Source organism: Dermacentor andersoni, chromosome 1, assembly GCF_023375885.2.
Source record: "Dermacentor andersoni chromosome 1, qqDerAnde1_hic_scaffold, whole genome shotgun sequence".
Classification (NCBI taxonomy): Eukaryota; Metazoa; Arthropoda; class Arachnida; order Ixodida; family Ixodidae; genus Dermacentor; species Dermacentor andersoni.
The window spans coordinates 109,571,764-109,593,323 of NC_092814.1; the positions used below are offsets into that span (position 1 = coordinate 109,571,764).

General features: G+C 45.4%; 1 protein-coding gene across 2 annotated transcripts in view; it reads left to right on the top strand.

Moving 5' to 3' along the window:
- The window catches only part of LOC126545605 (coactosin-like protein), an 829,152-nt gene that overhangs the window by 790,115 nt on the left and 17,477 nt on the right, over positions 1-21,560 (top strand). For both annotated transcript variants that reach the window (XM_055061883.2, XM_050193524.3), the window contains 2 exons: positions 14,128-14,210; positions 20,434-20,591. In XM_055061883.2, the coding sequence (XP_054917858.1) occupies positions 14,128-14,210; positions 20,434-20,591 (241 nt within the window). The remainder of the gene's footprint in view (positions 1-14,127; positions 14,211-20,433; positions 20,592-21,560) is intronic.

The window sequence follows — 21,560 nt, forward strand, 5'->3', positions numbered from 1 at the left end:
ACGTCAGCGAAAGCAAGAATGGCGAATATGCTCCTCGAGTATCAGGTTGCATTCAGGGAGAGCTTTTTGGCACGAGTGCGCCCATCGGGTTATACAAGCTCGCTTTTCGGTTTCGTGAAATTGCTGCGGCTGGCATCGTTGTGTTTTGCAACCACCTAGGTCACTAGGCATTAGCCATGTCCCGTAGAATAAAAAAAAAGAAAATGCTGCCATACCACTCAGCACGAGAGATGTCACAAGAAAATCCGCACAACAAACTCTTTGTGCGGGGTTTGAGCCCTTACCATTGCCCCTCAGTCAAGGGAGAACAACCCGCGCCACAAGCGCCACTGGTGGCGCTGATCTCGCCACCTGGTGTCGATTCGACAGCAAGTCATACCCCAAGTCAAGCAACATAAATGCCTCAGCGTATACATAAACGAATAAAAGGCTTACTCAAGCACCCACCAAGTAAATCTGAAAATAAAGGGGAAGCGAAATGCAGCAATAATTAAACATAGAACACTTTAAGGTTACAATAAATATAAGGTGGTGTGTGGAATCTGTAAAGCAGTAAAGGTGCCAGCGCTAACGCTCGCAAATGCCATACTGTGTTTAAGATAGGATATATTTTCGGGGTTGGCAGTTAACCAAAAATCGGTCGGCTGGTTCGCTTTTCCCGTGGCGCCCACGGGAAAACGACAAATGAGGCAGTGCAAAGTGGCATGGTTTGGGCCTCTTTTGAAGTCAGAGAAGCGCAGAGCAAAATTAGCTTTGAAGAACGACTCGGGAACATCGATCAAATAAAATGGGCGGCTAAAGTGCACAAGTATATGTACCTGAACAGCGTGGACACAGAATGGAGGAAGAGGTCAAGAAAGTTAGCAGCAAAGCACAGGGTAACTGAATGTGTAAAAAGACAACCAGGAGAAAGTTAGAGAAGAAAGTGAGAGAAGCAGAGACAGTGAATTGGATGCAAAGAATGGAAACTAAAAATACCATGCAAATTTACGAGAATGACAAGAAAGAAATTAGAACCGGAAACCTGTACGATAACACAAAGGGCAGAGAAGAGAGAGAAACAAGCTTTAATGATATGCTGGAGATGTTAGCTTGGCTGTTCGCATGAGATGCTACTCCAGGTGCTGGATGATGATCCAAAGGGCAGTGCCTTTCGATTTGAGGCTCAAACTGACTGCCTAAATACAAGAACATACCGAAGCAAATATTCGCAACAAGATGAGGCATGTATATCCTGCAGAAAATATACGGAGACCACTCAGCACATCCTAATGGAATGCGAAGAGATTCACCCAGTGAGAACCGTAGGTAACGTATACCTCGCAGAAGCACTTACCTTAAAGTGGACGGAAGTATCAACCGGTAAGCAGTTGAGACAAGCAAGAAACGTTTAGAGTATTGGTAGAGAAAAAAAAAACAAGAGATTGATACGACCGAATCCGTTGCAGGCATAGGTAGCGGTACGAGGCAGATAGAGAAGTTTTGAAGAAAAGAAAGCAGGTTATAACGAGACGTATACAAAATTCTAGAGAGAAAAGCGTGTATAGCATACCTGCTTAACTCAAGCAGGCTAGGTGACTATTTGTCACCGCCCTGTTTCAAAGGGGATGCCAATAAATTGACATCATCATCACCAAGGCAACGGGTGATACACAGGAGATGTGAATCTTCGTATCACGCATGGCCGATGGCTGACAAGGATACACGATGAGTAGCGGTGTTTGCAAACTGAAATTTTCTTATCGAATCAAACAAGAATATTCGAGAAAAACAACTTTCAAATATCGAATGCTATTTTTTTCATTGCTATACAAAGTGAAATACAAAGCTCCGGTGGAGTCTTTTCAGTTAAAAAGATGTTACAGGGACACTTAAATCTCCTTATGTGCATCGAATGGGAAAGCATTGAACGTGGGTCAACTCAATTTTCGAATTGGGCAAAGTAAATTTTGGGTGTGGGCCAAACCAATTCTGGGAGTGAGCCAGGTCGGTTTTGAACGTGGGTCAACTCAATTTTCGAATTGGGCAAAGTCAATTTTTGAAGTGTGGACCACCCAAATTTTGGGGATGGACCAAGTCAATTTTGGGAGTGGACCAGATCGGTTTTGAACGTGCGTCACCTAAATTTTCGAACTGGGCATAGTCAATTTTTTGGGGTGTGGGCCATGGCGTCCGTCCGACGCCTTGCCTCTTCACCATGGGATATCGCAGTGCGAGCCGCGGCAGGTCCAGCGCCGGGAACATGACGTCATCACTTGGTCACGTGGGTTTTGATACCATCGGATGTTAATGCCTGACGCTCACAGGATTTTTCGCTTCATGGGCTACATAGTTCTTTCGCATTAAAAAGCTTATTTGCATTATTTGATACATACATGTAACGCCCTTACCACTGGACGTCCAGTCAAATCCTTTCATTTATCTGCTCTGCTATGACAACGTCACTAATGACGCCAGGGAACAGCATGCCACCAGATGCACGTAGGGTATTTGTGTTTATTGAAGGAGAGAAGCAAGACACCACATCACCGTTCATTGTTTTAAACGGATGCAATCACACTAACACTCTGCCTAAATCACGACCACAAAATGTTTGAGCGGCATCCTTACTGAGCGACTGGAAATGGTTGAGCAGAAGCTGCATGCTATGCTTTTGCTTAGGGACGGCCTCTGCGTGACAGCCGCTGCTGTCCCGCAGTAGAATCATTTGGAAGAGTCTGCACTAGCACTGATCTTTCTCCGTCAAAGCTCTAATAAGTGTCGTTATCTGTCGATTATTATGCAGTTTATTGGCGCAAGGCCCAGATGTAGTGAAAGAGCGCTAAGGCCATGGTACTGGGTTGTAGATGACCCATTAACTGTAAATTTAGAATGGTAGACGTAACATGGCTACACTATGGAGATAAAAAATATGCAACGAGGAGATCATACACTAGAAGGTGTCAGTATCAGTAGTACTACTGCCTCGCAAGGACCCACGCTGTTATCTCTTACACTATTTATATTCGAAATGAAACGAATATTTGACAATTTCGATTGCTGAATTCCAGAATAGAGTAGCAAAAGCTATTCGATACGTATTCGAAATGTTCAACGCTCGCACAACCGTGATTATGAGTCATTATTGATGAAAGAGCAGCAGGTTCTCGACGCATTTTCGACGGTTCTCGACGATATCGCAGCGTTACTCTACCTCTAATTAACATAGAAACGTTATCGCAGAAACTGCTGTTAAAGGGACACTAATTAAGTTTCATGTTAGCAGGATAACATGAGTTTCAGGGTAACAGTCATGTTACCCTCTTTAGTATAATCAACATTTTTTCTGCCGAAGCTATGAAAATAGTTTTAGAATAATCGCGTTTATATAGAATATACCGTAAACCGTGGCAACCCAGAAAATACGCCATAACAAAAGATGCGCGAACTTTTAAGTTCGCGCACCAGCTTTTCACTGTGACATTGTTGATTTTGACGCTTTCTCTTCTTGTCTATAGTTTACCGGTAAAGAAATACTTCACCTATCAATAGTAACTTAGTGTTTCTCATCAGCGAACCTTTAAAAAAGATACCTGGCATTCCCACAAGAGTGTTTTACAGACATTTAGAGTTAGTAAATGCACTAAGTATAAGTCAGGTACCGCTATTTGTTTTCCCCCTTTTTTTACCCTCTTTCGTAGGCGTGTTTTGTGCACCTCTTGCCGTCAAGGAATGTTGCGTTTTAGAGAACAAAAAGAAATTGAACAAAACAGCAACTGACGATATAACGGTGCGTGCAGCAGCTCCGTCTGTGGACTATACTCAAAACATTCTGTCCGCAGCGCTGATTTGGTGTCGACCTCCACGCCATTATCTCCTCGAGCGTCATCGATGCAAAAAGCCATAAAAGCGCAGTTGCGGTTCTTGAACTTAACCGGCCTGTAATAAAACGACGAACCCAGAGTCATGTGGACCTGTGACACTTGCATGCATTAATTTTGTGTCTGCTCTCTTTCTTTTATTTTCTTCGTTCCATAATGTAAAATAGCCGAAAGGTTTATTATTGGTTAACCTCTTTGCCGCTTTCTTCATCATTTATTTGCACTTATTTGGGCTGTTACATTCAACTAGGGTTACCTAAAGCAACCCACAGGCAATTCGCATTTACAGAGCACGACCATAGTTCAGGCACATCCACTCGTCATCTCAGGACGTCGATTTGCTGTTCAGTCTTGCCTTCAATTTCTTTTTTTTTTTATCATCAAACATAACACCGACTCCGGCGCTGCGCAATTGTATAGCGCAGTTGTGAGTTAAGGATGACCCTGCCTGTTCCTTTGCTCGCATCAGTTAACGCCTGCACCATAGCGCCGAGGCTGGTCACGCTCGTGGCGTGCGCACTTCGATCGTAGTGCTCAGCTGATCACTTCATCTCCCAAGCATTGCCCTTTACTGAGTTTCGCTGCGTCAAAGCGATGCAGTGCAGTGAAGGCGTACAGAGAAACATGGTTGGGGACTCAAATAGAGAGCTACTGCGAAAAGAAATAGAAACTTTATTGCAATGGAAAAGATATGAAGGAGGGGTGGTCGGAGCAGTTACGGGCTAGGAAATCGGCTGAACGTGCCTGCTCGTTCGTCCGTGCGAAACAATAGGCGCCTGTGCACGAAAACGCACCTGTAGCGAAGTCTGTGACGTCCGAGGCACGCCATTAAGAGACATGCGGATTCCCTGGGCTGTGCCGAATTTGAAGGACGGAGAATCCTTCGGCACAGTGTATGTGAAGTGCCTTAAAAACGACAGGCAGAAGATGGCACCATCGCAGAATTTGGGGGGGAGTTTTTTTTTTTCGTAATTTATTAATGCGTTAGCATTTTTATAGGGTACATCACGCACTTTCCGGGGCCATGTATCTACCTATGTATTGTTGCGGCTCGAGGTGCCGTTTGGGCCAGGGGCGCTATAGCGTAAAGCTATTCCAAACTTTTTTATTCTAATTCTGCAATCAATCCTCCATGATTGGTCAAACAAATTTTCGAGCCACACCCACTTCGCCTACCTCTCACGCGACGTCCCGAAAACCGCAAAAACGCCCCATCTGATAGGATGTGTGCACACTGATTATGCATGATTAGACTGAACGAAAGAAAAATAATTATTTCCGATTCGACGCCCTTTTCGCCATAATAATCTGCCATTGATTAAATGTTTTCGGCCAGCGCCCACTTCGCCTGTCTGTCACGCTACGTCACAAAACCGCGAAAACTTAGTGTCAAAATGACGTGCACGCGTTAAAGACGCATTAGTGTGCCGAACAAAACTGAATTTTTTTTTCTGAATAGCCGAAGACTGCCCCGTTCCGAAAAGAATAGAAGATGGCTGCTCGCCGTATGCTCTGGCACTAGATACTCGCAGCGGCCGGGGCGCATGGATTTATTTGCGCAAAATAAACATTTTTCCGTGGCAGTATAAGGTTATTGAGCCCTTTCGATACGTATACGACATCCCTCTGCCAACTCTTCTTTCCCGAGAATCCGTTCTGCCGGTATTTATAACGTTACAGTGCACGCCTCCGCGATTTTCGACCAGCCACTCAAAACTAAGTAAGGGGAAGCGGACCAATTGCGGACGCAGGCACCCCCTTTCTCATGCTGCTATCTACTTTCACTCTGCTGGTTCGGCCCTATCGAACCTCTCTGCCCTTGAGCATGCTCCTCGCCTCTCTTCAGCAAATTCTATAAAAAAATCTGCTCAATGCTCAATGCCCAATGCTATTGGCTTTGAAAGAAAAAGAAGGGACCTCCTATATACGTGGAGCGCGTTTGATTGGGTTTTTTCAAACAATGCTGCGGGTTACCGCCCGATGCTTGCGTCGGTGGTTACGTAAATTTGACGTCAGGAGATTGGAATATGTTTACGTTATAGGGCCCCAGGAATCCACCAAGCCCATCGACGAGTACGTCCGGTAGTAGGAATGAACGAAAAAGGGTTTGTTTTACATTATTTACACTGGCTCCAGATATGGAAGCCCACTCCTGTAGAAGCATATTAAACGTCTGAGTTCCCATCACGACACGTAAGCCTCCCCACTGCACCAAAGATCTCCGCTTTTAATCTGGCTGTATCGCTGCATGGCTGTATCGCGGCCATTCACCATCGTCGAATCGTTCGCAATGTACCGCCCATGATATCGCACCGTTCTGCCGAACTCCGCCTCTGATGCTGCACCTTCGCCCCCGCATATTTAGCAATCTGAGGCTCCGAGGTCGGAGCCGTTCTCACAGTAGCATTCGACGTTGGCTCTATTCATCAATTAGTTCAGGTCGTTAGGTCCAGGTAGACGGGTCTTTTGTGGACCCGTCAACAGTCGGCGTCAACGCTGCGTTGACTTCTGGATAGGCGCTGATGAATGGGTGCGGTTGCCTCGTGTTAACGTCTAATTAATACCCTTGGCCGTGTTGAGAGGTAACAGTATACGTATTTATGTATCTGTGTATGTTTGTATATAACTGTTCTCGTGCCTACCTGAGTCACTGGTTTTTCCGTGGTCGAATAGTAAGCGCATCGGGCTGATGTGCTGAGGTAACAGGATTCGAAACCAACCATCGCACCAACTTGGGTCGCTGAGTATACGTCAATGTGTGCATACGTGCCGCTTTTCAACGAACCCATTTCACGCCGCCATAGGTCAAAGTAGATGCGGCACTGTGTAGGCACCGCTCTTCAAAGAAACTCTTTGACACCGACTTTGAGCAATGGGTATCCACAACTCGGTCTGTGCTGTACTCCACTCATCCTCTTTGATGCCAACGTGGGTCCCTGGGTATGTGCCAGTAGGTGTGCGCCACTCTTCTATGAACGCCTCCCCAACTTGTGTCACTGATTTTGTGCCACTGAGTGTTCGACAAGCGAGGGAACAATTCTCAGCGGAGGCACCGGCGCGCCACGCTTCTCGTCTCGGAGGCTATGCGTGGACTTCTCGGCAGCGCCACTAGACAGCGAAACATGTCCAGAAAGCAGCGCCAGTTAGGAGCCCAGTTTCCGCATGATGTATATCCATCTTTACTGTCCTTATCGTTAGCCCCTCTCTCTCTCTCGCTCTGTGTCTGTGTATGTATGTTAGCACAGTTAATTTCACCGGTATACCTTATGAAACATTCAGCCGCTTCTAGTAGAGAAGGTCACAGTAGCGCTCGGCGTCGCCGCACTTGACGACGCTTGTAGACATGCATAAGACCTTCTTTCTTACTTATTTCTGGTTTTGCGCGTTGGTATATTCCTAAACAGCAGCAACCTTACCTTAATCACACGACCTCTATATCGTTCATCATCGATATAGAGGTGATCGGAGAAGCCGCGACGAGTTTTGCAGTAAACAACTTAAATATGCAACGTGATTTGAGCAAGGCTTGGTGTACTACTTCATTTATGAGAGTTCCTTTCGTCGAAGCTGCTGCATTATGTACTGCTTTCCCAAACGACGCGCCTCCTATTTCCCCTTTCCCCGCCCTTCCCAGGGCGTTAGAAGTAGTAAGCTGCGCGCATGTAATGACCGCGTACGTAGTCCCTCGAAAAAAATAACCTTTAGGATAATATGTTCATAAGGCTAAATAATACATGTTCATAAGGCGCTGAAAGCTTCAAGAGACGGGTATTCTGGGAGTTAGCTAGGACACCATATATGTCGATCTGTCGCCAGTCGGCATGTGTGCTCGTATCTGAACGCCTTACCCGTCTGCTTCACGATCGCAGAGAACTATCAGATAAATACCACTGGAAGAGCGCCCTAATGTCCGCGAGACTGAACAGCCTAGCTCTGTTTTTACTGGTTCCGCAGGCATCGCTGGCCGCAACGAATGCTGCGCAACCAAACGTCAGAAGGAGCGAATATATAGACATTCCTTTCGGGGTAGAGAGCACCTCGTTTCTGGACTGTTGCACAGGAGTACAGCGGCATGTGTGGCCGCTTCTGCAGTACTTTTGCGTGGGGGTGGGGATGGGTGAGTGGGGCTCTCGCCTAGTTACAACAGTCCAGAGAGCATTATGGAAACTCTACAGCACGAGGAATCTCACTGAAAACGCATTCTCACCCTGGCGCACCTTACCCAGGTACAAAAAAAAAGAAAGAAAATCCCCCTATAAATCTCGAGCGGAGCGGCTTGCGTTCGCTTGTCTTTTTGCAGCTTTCGTTCGGTTTCTTTTTCTTCAGTGATCGAGGCACTGCTCGCTCTGTGCGTTGGCACTTAAGACTGACGCTCTCACCGCGCGCAGCCAGACAACTCAGTTCGTATTTTCGAGGTCAGCAAGGTGCAAAGAAGCAATTATGTAGTGCTAAACTGACGTGAATCATGTCGTGCGCACCCTGCGTGTCTTTGTACACAGCATGTACCTCAGAATTTAAGCACTGGCGTGCTGCGAGCGAGGCACGCAGTAACCTTCTGCGTGTTCATACGCACATGCTAGTACAAGCCTCTGTGAAACAGTATGACTCGTGACGTTCGCTTTTCAAAAAAGTGTCACACGCGCGGGACAGAGTGGTCGTAGAATCATTAAGAAACAGAGGAAAAAGCGAATAAAAAAAGGAAAGTGAAGTCGTCAAGTTATTCACGAAAAGAAGGTAGAACTTGAAGTTTGTTATAAGCATAAAGCACTTAGCTTGTATAGCGACCGATGTCAGGCACTGTATTACATTCATAATACAGGATACAAACTAATGTCGTAGTAGGCGTGCGCGCAGTGTACAAGCCTTTTGTTCTTCCCGTTTATTAAATGAAAATAAATGGGAAGGTAAGCAACATCCGGCTATCCCAAGACACGCTTAAGAAATTTAGTCTACTCCTTTCGCCGTAGCTCGCGCACACGTACTAAACACACAAGCTCATCAACGTACTAAGTCCACCAGAAAACTTGAATGCAGACAAAGCAGAAAAAACAGCGAACCAGAAACGCTTCTTATACGCCCATGCGTTAAGTAATAGACGGCCACGCCACTGTGCGATTACAAACGTACACACGCAAATGTCATATGTCATATTGTTGAAGTAATTCTGGGGAAAACACCTAACGTGTGTAGAGTTCGCCACAACGTTTACAAATGAAATAACGTTAATTAGGTTGTTATCCACAAGTTAAGCTTGTCGGGGAGTCAAAGCACATCTTTGTTTAGGGGGTTATAATCATGGAGGTATTCAGAGACCTGGATTGGGAAGAAATGGGGATAAGAGTTAATGGAGAATACCTTAGTGACTTGCGATTCGCTGATGATATTGCCTTGCTTAGTAACTCAGGGGACCAATTTCAATGCATGCTCACTGACCTGGACAGGCAAAGCAGAAGGGTGGGTCTAAAAATTAATCTGCAGAAAACTAAAGTAATCTTTAACAGTCTCGGAAGAGAACAGCAGTTTACGATAGGTAGCAAGGCACTGGAAGTGGTAAGGGAATACACCTACATAGGGCAGATAGTGACCGTGGATACGGGGATCATGAGATTGAAATAATCAGAAGAATAAGAATGGGCTGGGGTGCGTTTTGCAGGCATTCTCAGATCATGAACAGCAGGTTTCCATTATATCCCTCAAGAGAAAAGTGTATAACAGCTGTGCTATACCAGTACTCACCTACGGGGCAGAAACCTGGAGGATTACGAAAAGGGTTCTACTTAAATTGAGGACGACGCAACTAGCTATGGAAAGAAGAATGATGGGTGTGACGTTAAGGGATAAGAAAAGAGCAGATTGGGTGAGGGAACAAACGCGGGTAAATGACATCTTAGTTGAAATCAAGAAAAAGAAATGGGCATGGGCAGGACGTACATGTAATGAGGAAGGAAGATAACCGATGGTCATTAAGGATTACGTACTGGATTCCAAGAGAAGGGAACCGTAGCATGGGGCGGCAGAAAGTTAGGTGGGCGGATGAGATTAAGAAGTTTGCAGGGACAACATGGCCACAATTAGCACATGACCGGGGTAGTTGGAGAAGTATGGGAGAGGCCTTTGCCCTGCAGTGGGCGTAGCCGGGCTGATGATGATGATAAATCATGGACCAAGCACATTGATTGCAGAAAAAGCACGTCAGTCCAAGTGGCTCAACTTTTCACGTAAACACACCAGCTGCTGATCATATCGCGGACACTTCATAATATAGCGCTCAGAAGCCTTTGGGGCGTAACATTAGCGACAGGTAAAGGTTTGCCCATTTCGCGCGGGGCATAAGAAGTAAGATGCTTAGAAAGTTTCTTAATACGGGCGGTTAGGCGAACAAACTAACATGTGATTGCTGTATCGAGTATAGGCCCTATATTCTGCGGTTTTCTGTAATCACGAAAATTGGCCGTACACATTGGTCACCGTTCTGCACAATTTATGACTGGACAAGGCCTACAAACCTTGCTCAAGCCCTGCTAATACGACATACACCGGTGTCCTGCTGATATTGCACACCAGTGTCCCTCGACTGTCTGTTAATTATTATGAGCCGTCCATAATGACGAAACTTACTCAAGGAAATATTGCGTTTACGGGCTCTTTCCACGAATTCCAGTGTGCGAAGGAGCTGGGATTTCGCAAGGTACGGGGTAGCTCGAAATGCGTCCTCATCGTAGCCATTATCTTCGAGTATTTCGGTGCAGTTCAAGAGGACTGCAGTCCAACACAGATAGTGCATAGGGATTATAGCTCAACTGTTTCTCAGGAAACGAGCTTACTCTTCGCGGTGGCTCAGTGGCTATGGCGTTCTGCTGCTGAGGCACAAGGTCGCGGGTTCGATTTCCGGCTACGGAGGCCACATTTCTGATGAGTGCGGCATGCAAAAGATGCTTGTTAACTGGGTTGCGTGGACGTTAAAAAAAACCAGCTGGTCAAAATAAATCCGGAGCCCTGCAACAGGGCGCCCCTCATAGCCCACTATGCTCTGTCGGGTCGTTTAGCACCACAACTTGGACTTGAAGCAACTTAACTAATAAATAATTGTTGTCTCTTAGTTTGCGGCCCTAAGTTCCACTAAGTTCCATTCGTATTTTTGTTGTGTTCATTAACTGCGACAAAATGGCAAGTTTGAATACTTAAGAGCCTTTCAGTCCGAAATCGTTGCGAAAAGCGAAGCACTAAATAAATAATTGGCAGTCATTGAAGCATCCTTACGTGATTTCAATGCGAAAGCAAAATGACTTCTCTAATTAATTGATTTCGCTCATGATACGTGGTGTCATACATTATCACGTGTCCTTCACCAACTCTACTTTAATCCACCTTAATCCATCTTGCTCTAATTTGTACCAGCCTTAATCCATTTTTTCCATCTTAAGTGAATGTAATCCACCTTAGTCAACTTTAATTCACCGTCATTGACTTCACCGTAATTAACTTTACTCCACCTAAAGTCACCTTACTCTATAGCTTGTTCGAACTCAAATTCTGCATTACTGCTGGCGTCATACAAGATGCTGATGACGTCACTGAGGATGATGGTTTTTCTGGTACCACTCGTTGTGGACAACGTACGGCTTTTCTGCCTCATGGAACGTATAATGCTTTCGCATTAAATTAATATAGAATGACTTCTACCTGCCTGCACAGGCAAGCGCTACACTGAAGACTCGAGTTATGAAGAACGCATCTAGCGCTTTAGCGGCTTGTAAAGCATCATCCAGCCGCATTCACAAAGCTTCTCGTTCGTAAATGCTATTTGCACTAGCGTAGCTAGGGGGTACCACACCGGTCACGTGCCCACTCCCTACCCCCTCCCCGAGAGAGAGAAAGCGAGGAGAGGAAAGGCGGGGAAGCCAACCAGACGAGCATCCGGTTTGCTACCCTACACTCGGTGTACTCCCCCCCCCCCCGCCTGGAAATTTCTGTGTTAGTATGCGTCCTTCCGAATACCCCCCCCCCCTTTACTCCCCCGCCCCGTCCCCGGGCAAAAGGGTGCATCCCCCCCTAAAAAGAAAGTAGACATCTCTGGCCTCGCAACTGGCTCTTTCTCATTGGACGGCAGCTTTCGCAATAACATATCCAGCACAAGGATTGGCTGGAATTTTCTTTTACGAATAGTTCTAGCGTAATAGATGTTTGTGAATACGGGCGCAGATGAACATCTGGACATCTGTGCTTCTCTCATTCTGCAGTTCGCATGCTTGATCTGACAGGGAAAATGCATCAAGCTCCAATTTCTTGAAAGTTTCTTTGTCAATATAAGACTGGTTTCTTTCGAATCCGCTTGGTAAAGTAGAAATAAGGGCCGAATTCACAAAGGTTGTCATTCGTAAATACTCTTTGCCATTGGCGGGCCGCCTTCGCTTATGATTGCCTGAAAATGCTCTTACGAACAATTCTAGTGCAAGTGTTTATTTTTATTTTATTTTATTTTTCTGCATACGGACTCGGAAGTTTATTAGAGGCTTTTTATTCGGAGTTCTTGTTGCGATGAGTTCTCTGCAGCCACTCTGTGCGGTATGTCGCGCCTAATTGAAACCCGTGTGCTTGGTAGAACATGAAACCTAAAACGAGATACCAACGCTGAGGATGTAACTGCTCTGCCATCCAACCTGGTTAAAAACTACAAGAAAGTGCGCAAAGCGTCTGCACAAGTGAGGTATAGTTCCACCTGACGCTGTCTATGAGCATTGTGTGTCCTGTCCATTATCCGGCCAGTTTCCATATTCAGAAAGCGTAAATGCATTCGCCAACCTTCGCTCGCCATGTATGCCTTCCATAATTACGTTAGTTCGCATAAACGTAACTATAGTATCAACGGGGCAAGCTATTCATGCCTTTTCGACAGTAGTATGACACCGGTTCACAATCAGTATCCATTGCGAAAGTGACACATAGAAGGTGCCCGCTGGCAGTGACAAGCGCTGAAGCTCGCTTGAGTGGGTTGTACACACGCTGTCTGGGTCAACCATTAGCGAAACAAAAGCTGAGCGCGCGGTCGGTTAGATCAACACCGCAGGGCACGAGTTAAATTACCTTCCTTGGTAGCCGTTCGGTTACTCCAGCAGACCACAGTGTACGCGTTCTCATATCGCGTGTCCTGCTCAAGTCCACTTGTGCCTCGTAACTTCGGTCACAGTAGCAAGTAGCGCTTGCTCTCTAATCAATGCGGCTTGGTTGGTTTCGAGCGGCCTTTAATACATGTGCAGTCTTAAGAAGTCGTAATTATTCGACCCCTTTACCGCAGCCGTGATAGCGTGGCAAGGAACCAAGCAGCTCGTCAGCGGCCTCTGAAAAAAGAAAGGCAGAGGAGCGGGTGAACGCAGACGCCCTCGGTAGCCTCTCCACCCTGCTCCTCATTTTCGAAATGGTTGCTCATGCCAGTAATCTGGTTCGACAGTATACGGGTGAAGTGCTTTAAAGATATGAACAGGTCGATGACATTAGAGAATCCCCACTGACTAACCCGTTCGCTGGCTTCCACTGTAGGGAAAAGAAAAAGAATAAGAAGAAAAAAGACGACAGAGAGCGAGGGGCCGCAATTGCAGTCGAGTCAAACAACGTATAAAGCGGCGAGGCATATAGTGCACGCCAAGAAGGTATACCCACAGTGTCTATGTGTGTGCGTAGTGCCACAGAAGACTTAGTTTCGGTCCGTGGGTACTGCCATCCGGGATAAAGCGGCGAGGCATCTAGTGCACGCCAAGAAGGTATACCCACAGTGTCTATGTGTGTGCGTAGTGCCACAGAAGACTTAGTTTCGGTCCGTGGGTACTGCCATCCGGGCTGTTAGCAAGCGACCATTTCAAAAACTTCACGCGCATGGTGGTATGCCGCTACGTACAGGCAATGCCAAATAAATTTATGCAACTGCGGCCGAATTCACAGTTTCTCTTTTGTAAGTGTTCCTTTCGGTTGGCCGGCCGCCTTCACTAATAATATGTATAGCATCTGGATTGGCTAAAATGTTCTATTCCGAACAATTTGTGCGTGAGAAGCTTTTCTGAATATCGGCTCTGGTCTTTCTTTCTTTCTTTCTTCCTTTCTTTCTTTCTTTCTTGCGTTATACCCCATCGACTATTATTAGTACAATTAGAGAGCTGTCATTAACAGTTCAAAAGTTGGCGGAGTTCTCCGTGCCTAAATGGTCCATAAAGACACAAAGGAGAAGTGTCCGAGCGTAGCTGTCCACGATGCAGGATGTGCGACTATGCCGCAGGGCCCTGCTCACGTACGACGGCGGGGAGATCCGGGCCACGTCCAGGGGCGAGGACTTCGAGACACTCAAGAAGAAGCTCACTGGTGAGCCGCTTTTTGTTTTTATCCACAAAGCACCATATAATCTACTTTTGACATCTGTCAATGTTTTTCTTTTTAATTATAAGATACCTCTAGACGACGCTAACCAGGTTCGTGTTGTGCACATGTATTTTCATTATCATAGCCACGTGAGCGCAAAGAAAAAAAGAAAAGGGGAATTACCTGGAAATTCCTTAGCGAAAGAGTAACAGTATGTGTTATGAAGACGAGCTAGGAATGGTCTATAAAAACGCAATAAACATGCTATAGAAAGGAATCCGGTCGCATGTTCTTAGTCTGCATCTATGACTTAAACGGCCAAGGGTATGGGGATAACACTCGCTTCTGCTATACTTACTAGTGGACGACTTTTCTGGGCAATGAAGTGAGAGATACGGGGCGGAGCTATACGGCACATGCATTCGTACGCAAAGATGTCAAGGCGAATTTCACAACGGTTTTCGTTTTTTCAAGCTTACGTAGCTCCTTTCTTTTTTCTTTTCTTTTATATATATATAGGCGACGCTCGTGCGTTGCCGGTGTGTTCCGGTTTCTGTGTAAACGTCGCACACAATTTGTTTCGTCTGATTCGACAGTCATTTGTTGCCGAAATAGGTCGTCATGTCTCCTAGGAGAGTGGACAGGCGGCAGGCGGGCCGGCAGGCGATAACGCAGTACCAGAACAGGCGAACGCTATTTTGATTTTGAGGAATGCGCGAAACGTGCGACGGTGTGACATATGCAAAAAGCCGAAAGGGTGGACAAAAAAAATTAAAAAGAAAACACCAACAGCATGACTAGTTACTGTATACTTCACGTTTACATTTACGGGCAGCAGAAAATAAAATATACATGCTGTTTATTTTGCACGTTGGAAAACGTGAACGAAAGTGCGAGACTGCTTGCAGCAGCGGGAGCACAAGCGCTTCAGTTTTATAGCTTTGGCTTCCGATATATTCAAGAAAAATTATCCGCGAGTATTAGGCGCGAGGACACCAGTGACGCCATCTTCACGGACCGTCCCGATGACGTGGTATGATGAATGGCACGGCGCGCACCTCACAGTTGAATTGCCGGCGTTAAAATGAAGCGCCGTGCGGGCGCCCTCCTGGACACTTTCGCGAGTGCCTTCAAAAACAAGGGAACTTGGTAGATGCCAAATGACTGGTCCTAGACAAACTGCAAGAGCAGAACGCTTTACACACGCCGTACTTTTGCAAAATATAATGCGCGGCCTCTCTATGAGGTAGTCGCAATGAACTGCATCGAACTGGCTTTTGGCGTGAAGGAAGCCATCAAATATATTCGTGTTGCACGCTATCTTTAAAACATTAAGCAATGTTGTCTCAATGCAGTGTGCGCACGGATTCTCAACGAAAGGTTGGATGTGCGCGTGTACTAGGTTATTGCGCGATATTTTCATTTCATTGCGAGCGGTGCCGTCATTGTCTTCCTTTCTCTCTCTCCCTGGTTTTTTTTTCTTCTTTTTTTTTTTTAGTTGAACGGATTTCTTCAAGACCGCATGAGAAATATAACGCAATTCGGTCTGTTAGGTGGATTCTACTGCAGCCCGTGGCGCTAACATATGGTCAAGTTTTGTTTCTTTTGCTAAAGGGACACTATAAAGATTTACACCAAATCAGTTTTGACTTTCAAAACTTTGGCGTTTTTCGAAAAACGGTGATGTATAATCAAATAACTTATTGACCAGAGAGCATCGTTTTTTTTTTTCGAACTGATCTTTAAAGAATACCGTGCACCTATCCGACTCTTCACGTAGATTTCCAGAAGCGGAAATTACCTGGACGATAAATTATAGCGTGTTCTTGTGGCCGTTCGAAGTTGCAAAGCGACAGGGGCGTATTTGCCCCCTGAGAAAATTATTAAAGGATCTCGGATAACCCAAATCTTGTATAGTTCAGTATATTTAAAATAGCTGCCCAATATCAGTTGCAAGTGTTTTTCAGCGCACATGCGCAGTGCACTTGGATTGAACGCTACACATTGAATTTATGTCACATATATATCGCACCGCACGTGTAATCCGAAGACGTGGGTTCGTATCCCACATGCGGCCAGTTGTTTTTTTTTTCTTCACCCACTTTCATTTCAATTAATTTATCATTTCTTTCATACAATTAGTAAGTGCAAGGAATTTTTCCTATGTTGCCTTTGGTGTCTTCGTTTGTTGTCTCCTTATGATATGATTAATAAAAATCGAGCCCCTCGGTTCTCTTTCTTCTCATTCATTGCATTACGAGGGTCTCGAATCCGGCAACATTGATGCCTTCAGGTAGCATGTGGGGGTTTATTGACCAGTTGCCTTCACCCAAAAAGATCACGTACTCGTGACGCTTGCGGAAGAAAGGATGTTCCATATCCGCCGCCAAGGTTTGTGAGTGGTGGAGCTGGCTAACATTCCCAGGGTTAGTTATAGTAGTAAAACATTAATACCCAAGAAAGTGGATGGGAAAACGGCGCCGCGGTAGCTCAATTGGTAAGAGCATCGCACGCGTAATGCAAAGACGTGGGTTTGGATCCCACTTGCGGCCAGTTGTCTTTTCATCCACTTTCACTTCCATTAATTTATCATTTCTTTAATTCAGTTAGTAAGTACAAGCAATTTCCCCTTTATTGTCATTGGTGTCGTTGTTGGCTTTTTATTATATATATGCAATGTACACAAGAGCAGATACATCGCATGTACACAAGCGCCAGCGCGCGCAGTGGGAAGTTCCGTTGTTTAGGAACTTCCAGCTGGCACAGGTGGGATATTAAACGAACTAAAGTTTTGAAAGTCAGTGCTGCCGTAAAATACGCAAGCTATGGTGTATGCAAGCGCTTGAGATAATATAGATTTTGGTTATAATTTCAACATATCAGAAAACATGTTTCTCTTTCTCAGAAACTGATAGACTGAACCTCTTAGGATTCCTACTAATAGTGTGTGGGCCGTAAAAAGATCCAGGTGTGAAGTCCTTGCGAATAACCTAAAATATTAAGTAACCTTAAAGAGACAGCCCAGGTGGGTAGCAGACACACAGCCATTCGGCGCGTCGTCTCCCTGATGCATGTTCACAGAAAATATTTCGCATGCTCATGAATCACTTCCATGAAGGCACGTTTCTCAGACCTTGCCGAGTAGTACGTCACTCGGAAGTCCACCGGACGTCTTTATTTGGATGTGGGAAACGTGGATCTTTTTGGGACGTCCATGGCACTTTTGTGTTGTCTGGGAGATTGTTACATGAAGTAAGGCTCGTATTTTTATGGACAGGATAAACTGCAGCAAACATTCGCTCACTAAATAAGCGACCGGGATGTTCACTCGATGACCGCGAACACTCGCGGTCACGACACTAGCGCAATAAGGAGTGCGAGCAGCGGAGAGTGCGCGTGCTTGTCTCAAAGTTGACGTTCCATGCTGCTGCTCCCTTCACCATTACAAATGCGTCACGCCTCCCAAACTCAGCAGATCACGTGACCTCCTCCAACACTGGGCGCGCGGGAAGGTAGCGCACATAAAGCCACCAGCCATCTTGGCTCACCCTCGCATGCTTACCCTCGCAACCGCCGCAACCTCTAGCACATGGCGAGCGGGCTCACCGGGCTGGGCCACGCGGGTCGTGGATGTGGGACACCACGGCGGCACCGACAGTGTCAGCGAAAATGCGTCTCGAGCGGCCGTATACTTTATATCGCAATAAAATATAGTTCCTTATTTGTTAAATGTGTTTGCAACATGTCAACCTCTTTTCAACAGGCACATATATACGTATATAGTAATTGTGGGAAAAGAAGATCCCTGTACCATAGCCATGCGCGTCGTTGACGCAGAAAGCAACGAAAGCGCTACTATACAGTACCTCAAGTCGAGCTGTCTCTGAGACCATTTACACACTCGATGTGCACCTTCACGTGTGAGCAGAGCCTAGTGCTCTTTCCCTTCCTTGTTTCATTCTTTCCGTTCCTTTATCAGTTTCTCGCAATGCGGGGTAGCAAACCGGACGTGTGTCTGGGCCTTTGTTTTTCAGATTCAGATTCAGATTCAGATTTATTGGTTCCAAAAACAGAAGTAATTACATGACAAATATACAGACGAGGGTCCCAAAGTGAAAGAACTGTAGTGGGACCCTCGGTTAATAATAACAACATTGATGGTGATATCAATAGTCAGCAAATTAGCGTATTATAAACAACAACTACAGATCAAATACATCATTAGACATGTCATTTACAATCAAACACGAAAAAGCACGTATAAAAGAAAGTCGGAAAAAAGCATGGGTGAAATACAAGAAATGACATGTGAGATAAAAGTCAAAGGTACACCGCCAGATCGTAGTTAAGTTATCGCAGGAAATGATGCTTAAGGTGATTTTTAAAAATTGCAAGAGAAGTACAGGATTTTATGGTTGATGGTAATTCATTCCAAAGAGAAATTGCAGCGAAGGAAGATGTTTTTTTGCCGTAATTGGTATGAACCATGGGTAATAAGAAATTGTTGTTAGCCGCAAATCTGGTCATATTTTTATTCTGCAAAAGGTCAGTTGCAATGAACGGAAACGTAAGGTTATTATGAAGCAACTTGTGGAGTAAGATGAGTATGTTAAACTGGAACAAATTATTAATAGGCAAGATATTATACGCGCGAAGTAACAAAGGGGCATTGGATTGCATGGAGCTAGAAGTGATAATGCGTATTGACTGATTTTGGATATGTTGAATTGATGATAAGTGACAAGCGTACGTGTTGCCCCATGAAACAATGCCGTAATTAATGTGACTATGAATGAACGCATAATACAACGCTAGCAGAGCCTCATGGGAAAAAAAAGGGCGAGCTTTGATTAATGCACGTATACCAAACGCAGTCTTGTACTTGAGATGTTGGAAGTGAGAGCGAAATGTAAGGTTAGGGTCAAGATGTATGTTTTTGTATGTATGTATATATGGTTAGATGATGTATGTTTTTATCCCCGCTCTCCCTCTAACAGTAGATTAAGTGAAACATCCACACATGATCGCTACCGCACCGCTATCTGAGCAGCGGAGTTTCTTTTTATTTCGGCCAATTCGTTGTAGACAATTCATTGATGGCTACTAAGAAAATACCTGGAATGTTCTGGCTACTGAAAGATCACTCAAGACATCCATATGAATTTATGACAGATGTGCTATGTAGCATTACTGGAGCATGCGACTCGTACGAATTAAGGTTTGCCTCTTCCCATCGAAAGCCTTTTCTCAAAGAAACGGCCAGGAAGGGGATCTTTTACAGCCTTACCACTTTCCAGGTCAGACAACGAAAATATGGAAAGATCCGCCGCTCCATCGCATAAAATCACAGACGTCACGTCTATTAAAGAGCCAAAATAGACAGTTTCCGCAGGATAGGAGTAATTGTGAACCGCTACAAAGAAGAAAATGTATAAATGAAGATGTCCAGGGAAAAGAAATAAATGCTTAACACATGTACCAAATTGCCACGAACTTTCGTTTAAGCGCACGCTAAGCGCACACATCATCCCCCCCCCCTCATCCTAATGGCAATAGCCATTATGCAGATCACTCCATAATGGCACGCGATGCAATGAATCGAGCCACTTTGCACTCGTGCTTCACGGAAGACTAAAAGTTTGGCGTCGCAAGCACTCGATCGCTTTGCGTGACAGCGAAAAAGCATATTTCTGGTGCAAAATTTCTTTTGGGATGTATTATTCATCGCAAAAGAAATCCAAAATGCTCGTCAGAGGGAACGTCAGTTCTCTGCACATAATGTGGTGCCAGAATTATGTAAACGCATTTATCAGTGGATACGGGGGGCCCCTCCGCTATCGCAAGTGCATCTCGTTCCCTCTCGTTTGCTAGACAGCTTATGAGGATCAATATTATCAGCCATCCAGAAATTAGGTAATCTCTTGTTATTAATCGCTAATAAATTGTAAATGTGCAGTTCCCGCTACTGTCCGAGTGGTAATCACTCCCAGCAGGCTTTTCACGACAACAAAGGAACCATTCTCCAAAATTGCTAAAACCGAGAACGGGGGTCATGTTTTTTTCTAACACTGATTACGACAGGCTGATTGTCCATGCGAAAAGCAGACAAAGGATGTGAGTATCGTTTTGGTGGGTGTACTAACAGTTCATTTTGCGCCAGCCGAAAAGAAATCGGAACCTGTAGTGGCCAGCCGTGGCTAACGTGCGCTGCGCTGATCGATCGCAGAACACGACAGAGCGTTCATCTACCTCCGAATCCAGGCCGGCGACGAGATGAGCAAGCGGTCCAAGTTTGTCTTCATAACGTGGCTATCCGAGACAGTCGGGGTGCTGCAGCGAGCCCGCATCAGTAGTGACAAGGCTGCGGTCAAGGAAATAATTAAGGTGAGTCAATAGCTTCAGAATCTATTGTTGGACTTGTTAGCTTGTCATGGCTTTCAAACGGCGCCAGAGAACACGAAGGACAAAAGGAGGAAGCAAGACGATCACAAAGTGCATTGTCATCGTCTCGCTGCATCCTTTTCTCCTCCGTGTTCTACGCGGAGCCACTTGCATGTCTACTCTCACGCAGCTTACGCATACGCCCGCACACGAACGCAGAATTTAATCTGCTGTGCTGTTTCATAAGCTATGTCCCGGCGAAGACGTTCATCAAACTTCAAATGTATTCCCAAAAGACAAGCTTGTTCCGATCAAGGCTCGCAGCGATAAGGTGAAATGCGTTAAATCGAGTTTTTTTTTTTTTGTACTTTTAAGGAAGGGGAATGAGTGAACGAAGTGGGGGATTAAAGCATAAAAAAAAATTGGACTCAGAGCTGAAATGGCATAGTGCTTTCGCCCAACTTTACGAGTGCGGGGCAGACGAAACCCATCTGCTCCGTCTGTACTGTCCATGGTGAATACACGAACTATGGAAGATTGAACAACCAATCGATGCTGGATAGCCAACTTCCTGCAGAATGTTTGGCATAGCATCGATTCCCCCACTGCTTGAGATCTGAATAATTTTTTGTGCTTTATTACTATCCTTTGCCCCATCCCGCTAGGGCCACAGCGCCTGCAGTATGTTTCAAAATGCAGAAATGCATAAATAAGTAAATAAATAAATATACGGTCTGTCACAAATTAGACAAGTTTGCCTGTCGTCCTTTTTGTAGCGTCATTAAGCTGAAATATGGGCGGGAACAAACGCAGTGGACACGACAGACACTCTGCCTGAGCGTCTGTTCTGTCCACTCCGTTTCTTCCCGCCCGTATTTCCGCTCAACGACACTACATAATGCACCAACTGGCCCAACAGTCTACGCTTCTCTCATTCTTTTGGTTCGCTTCATTATGGTCACAAAACAAAAA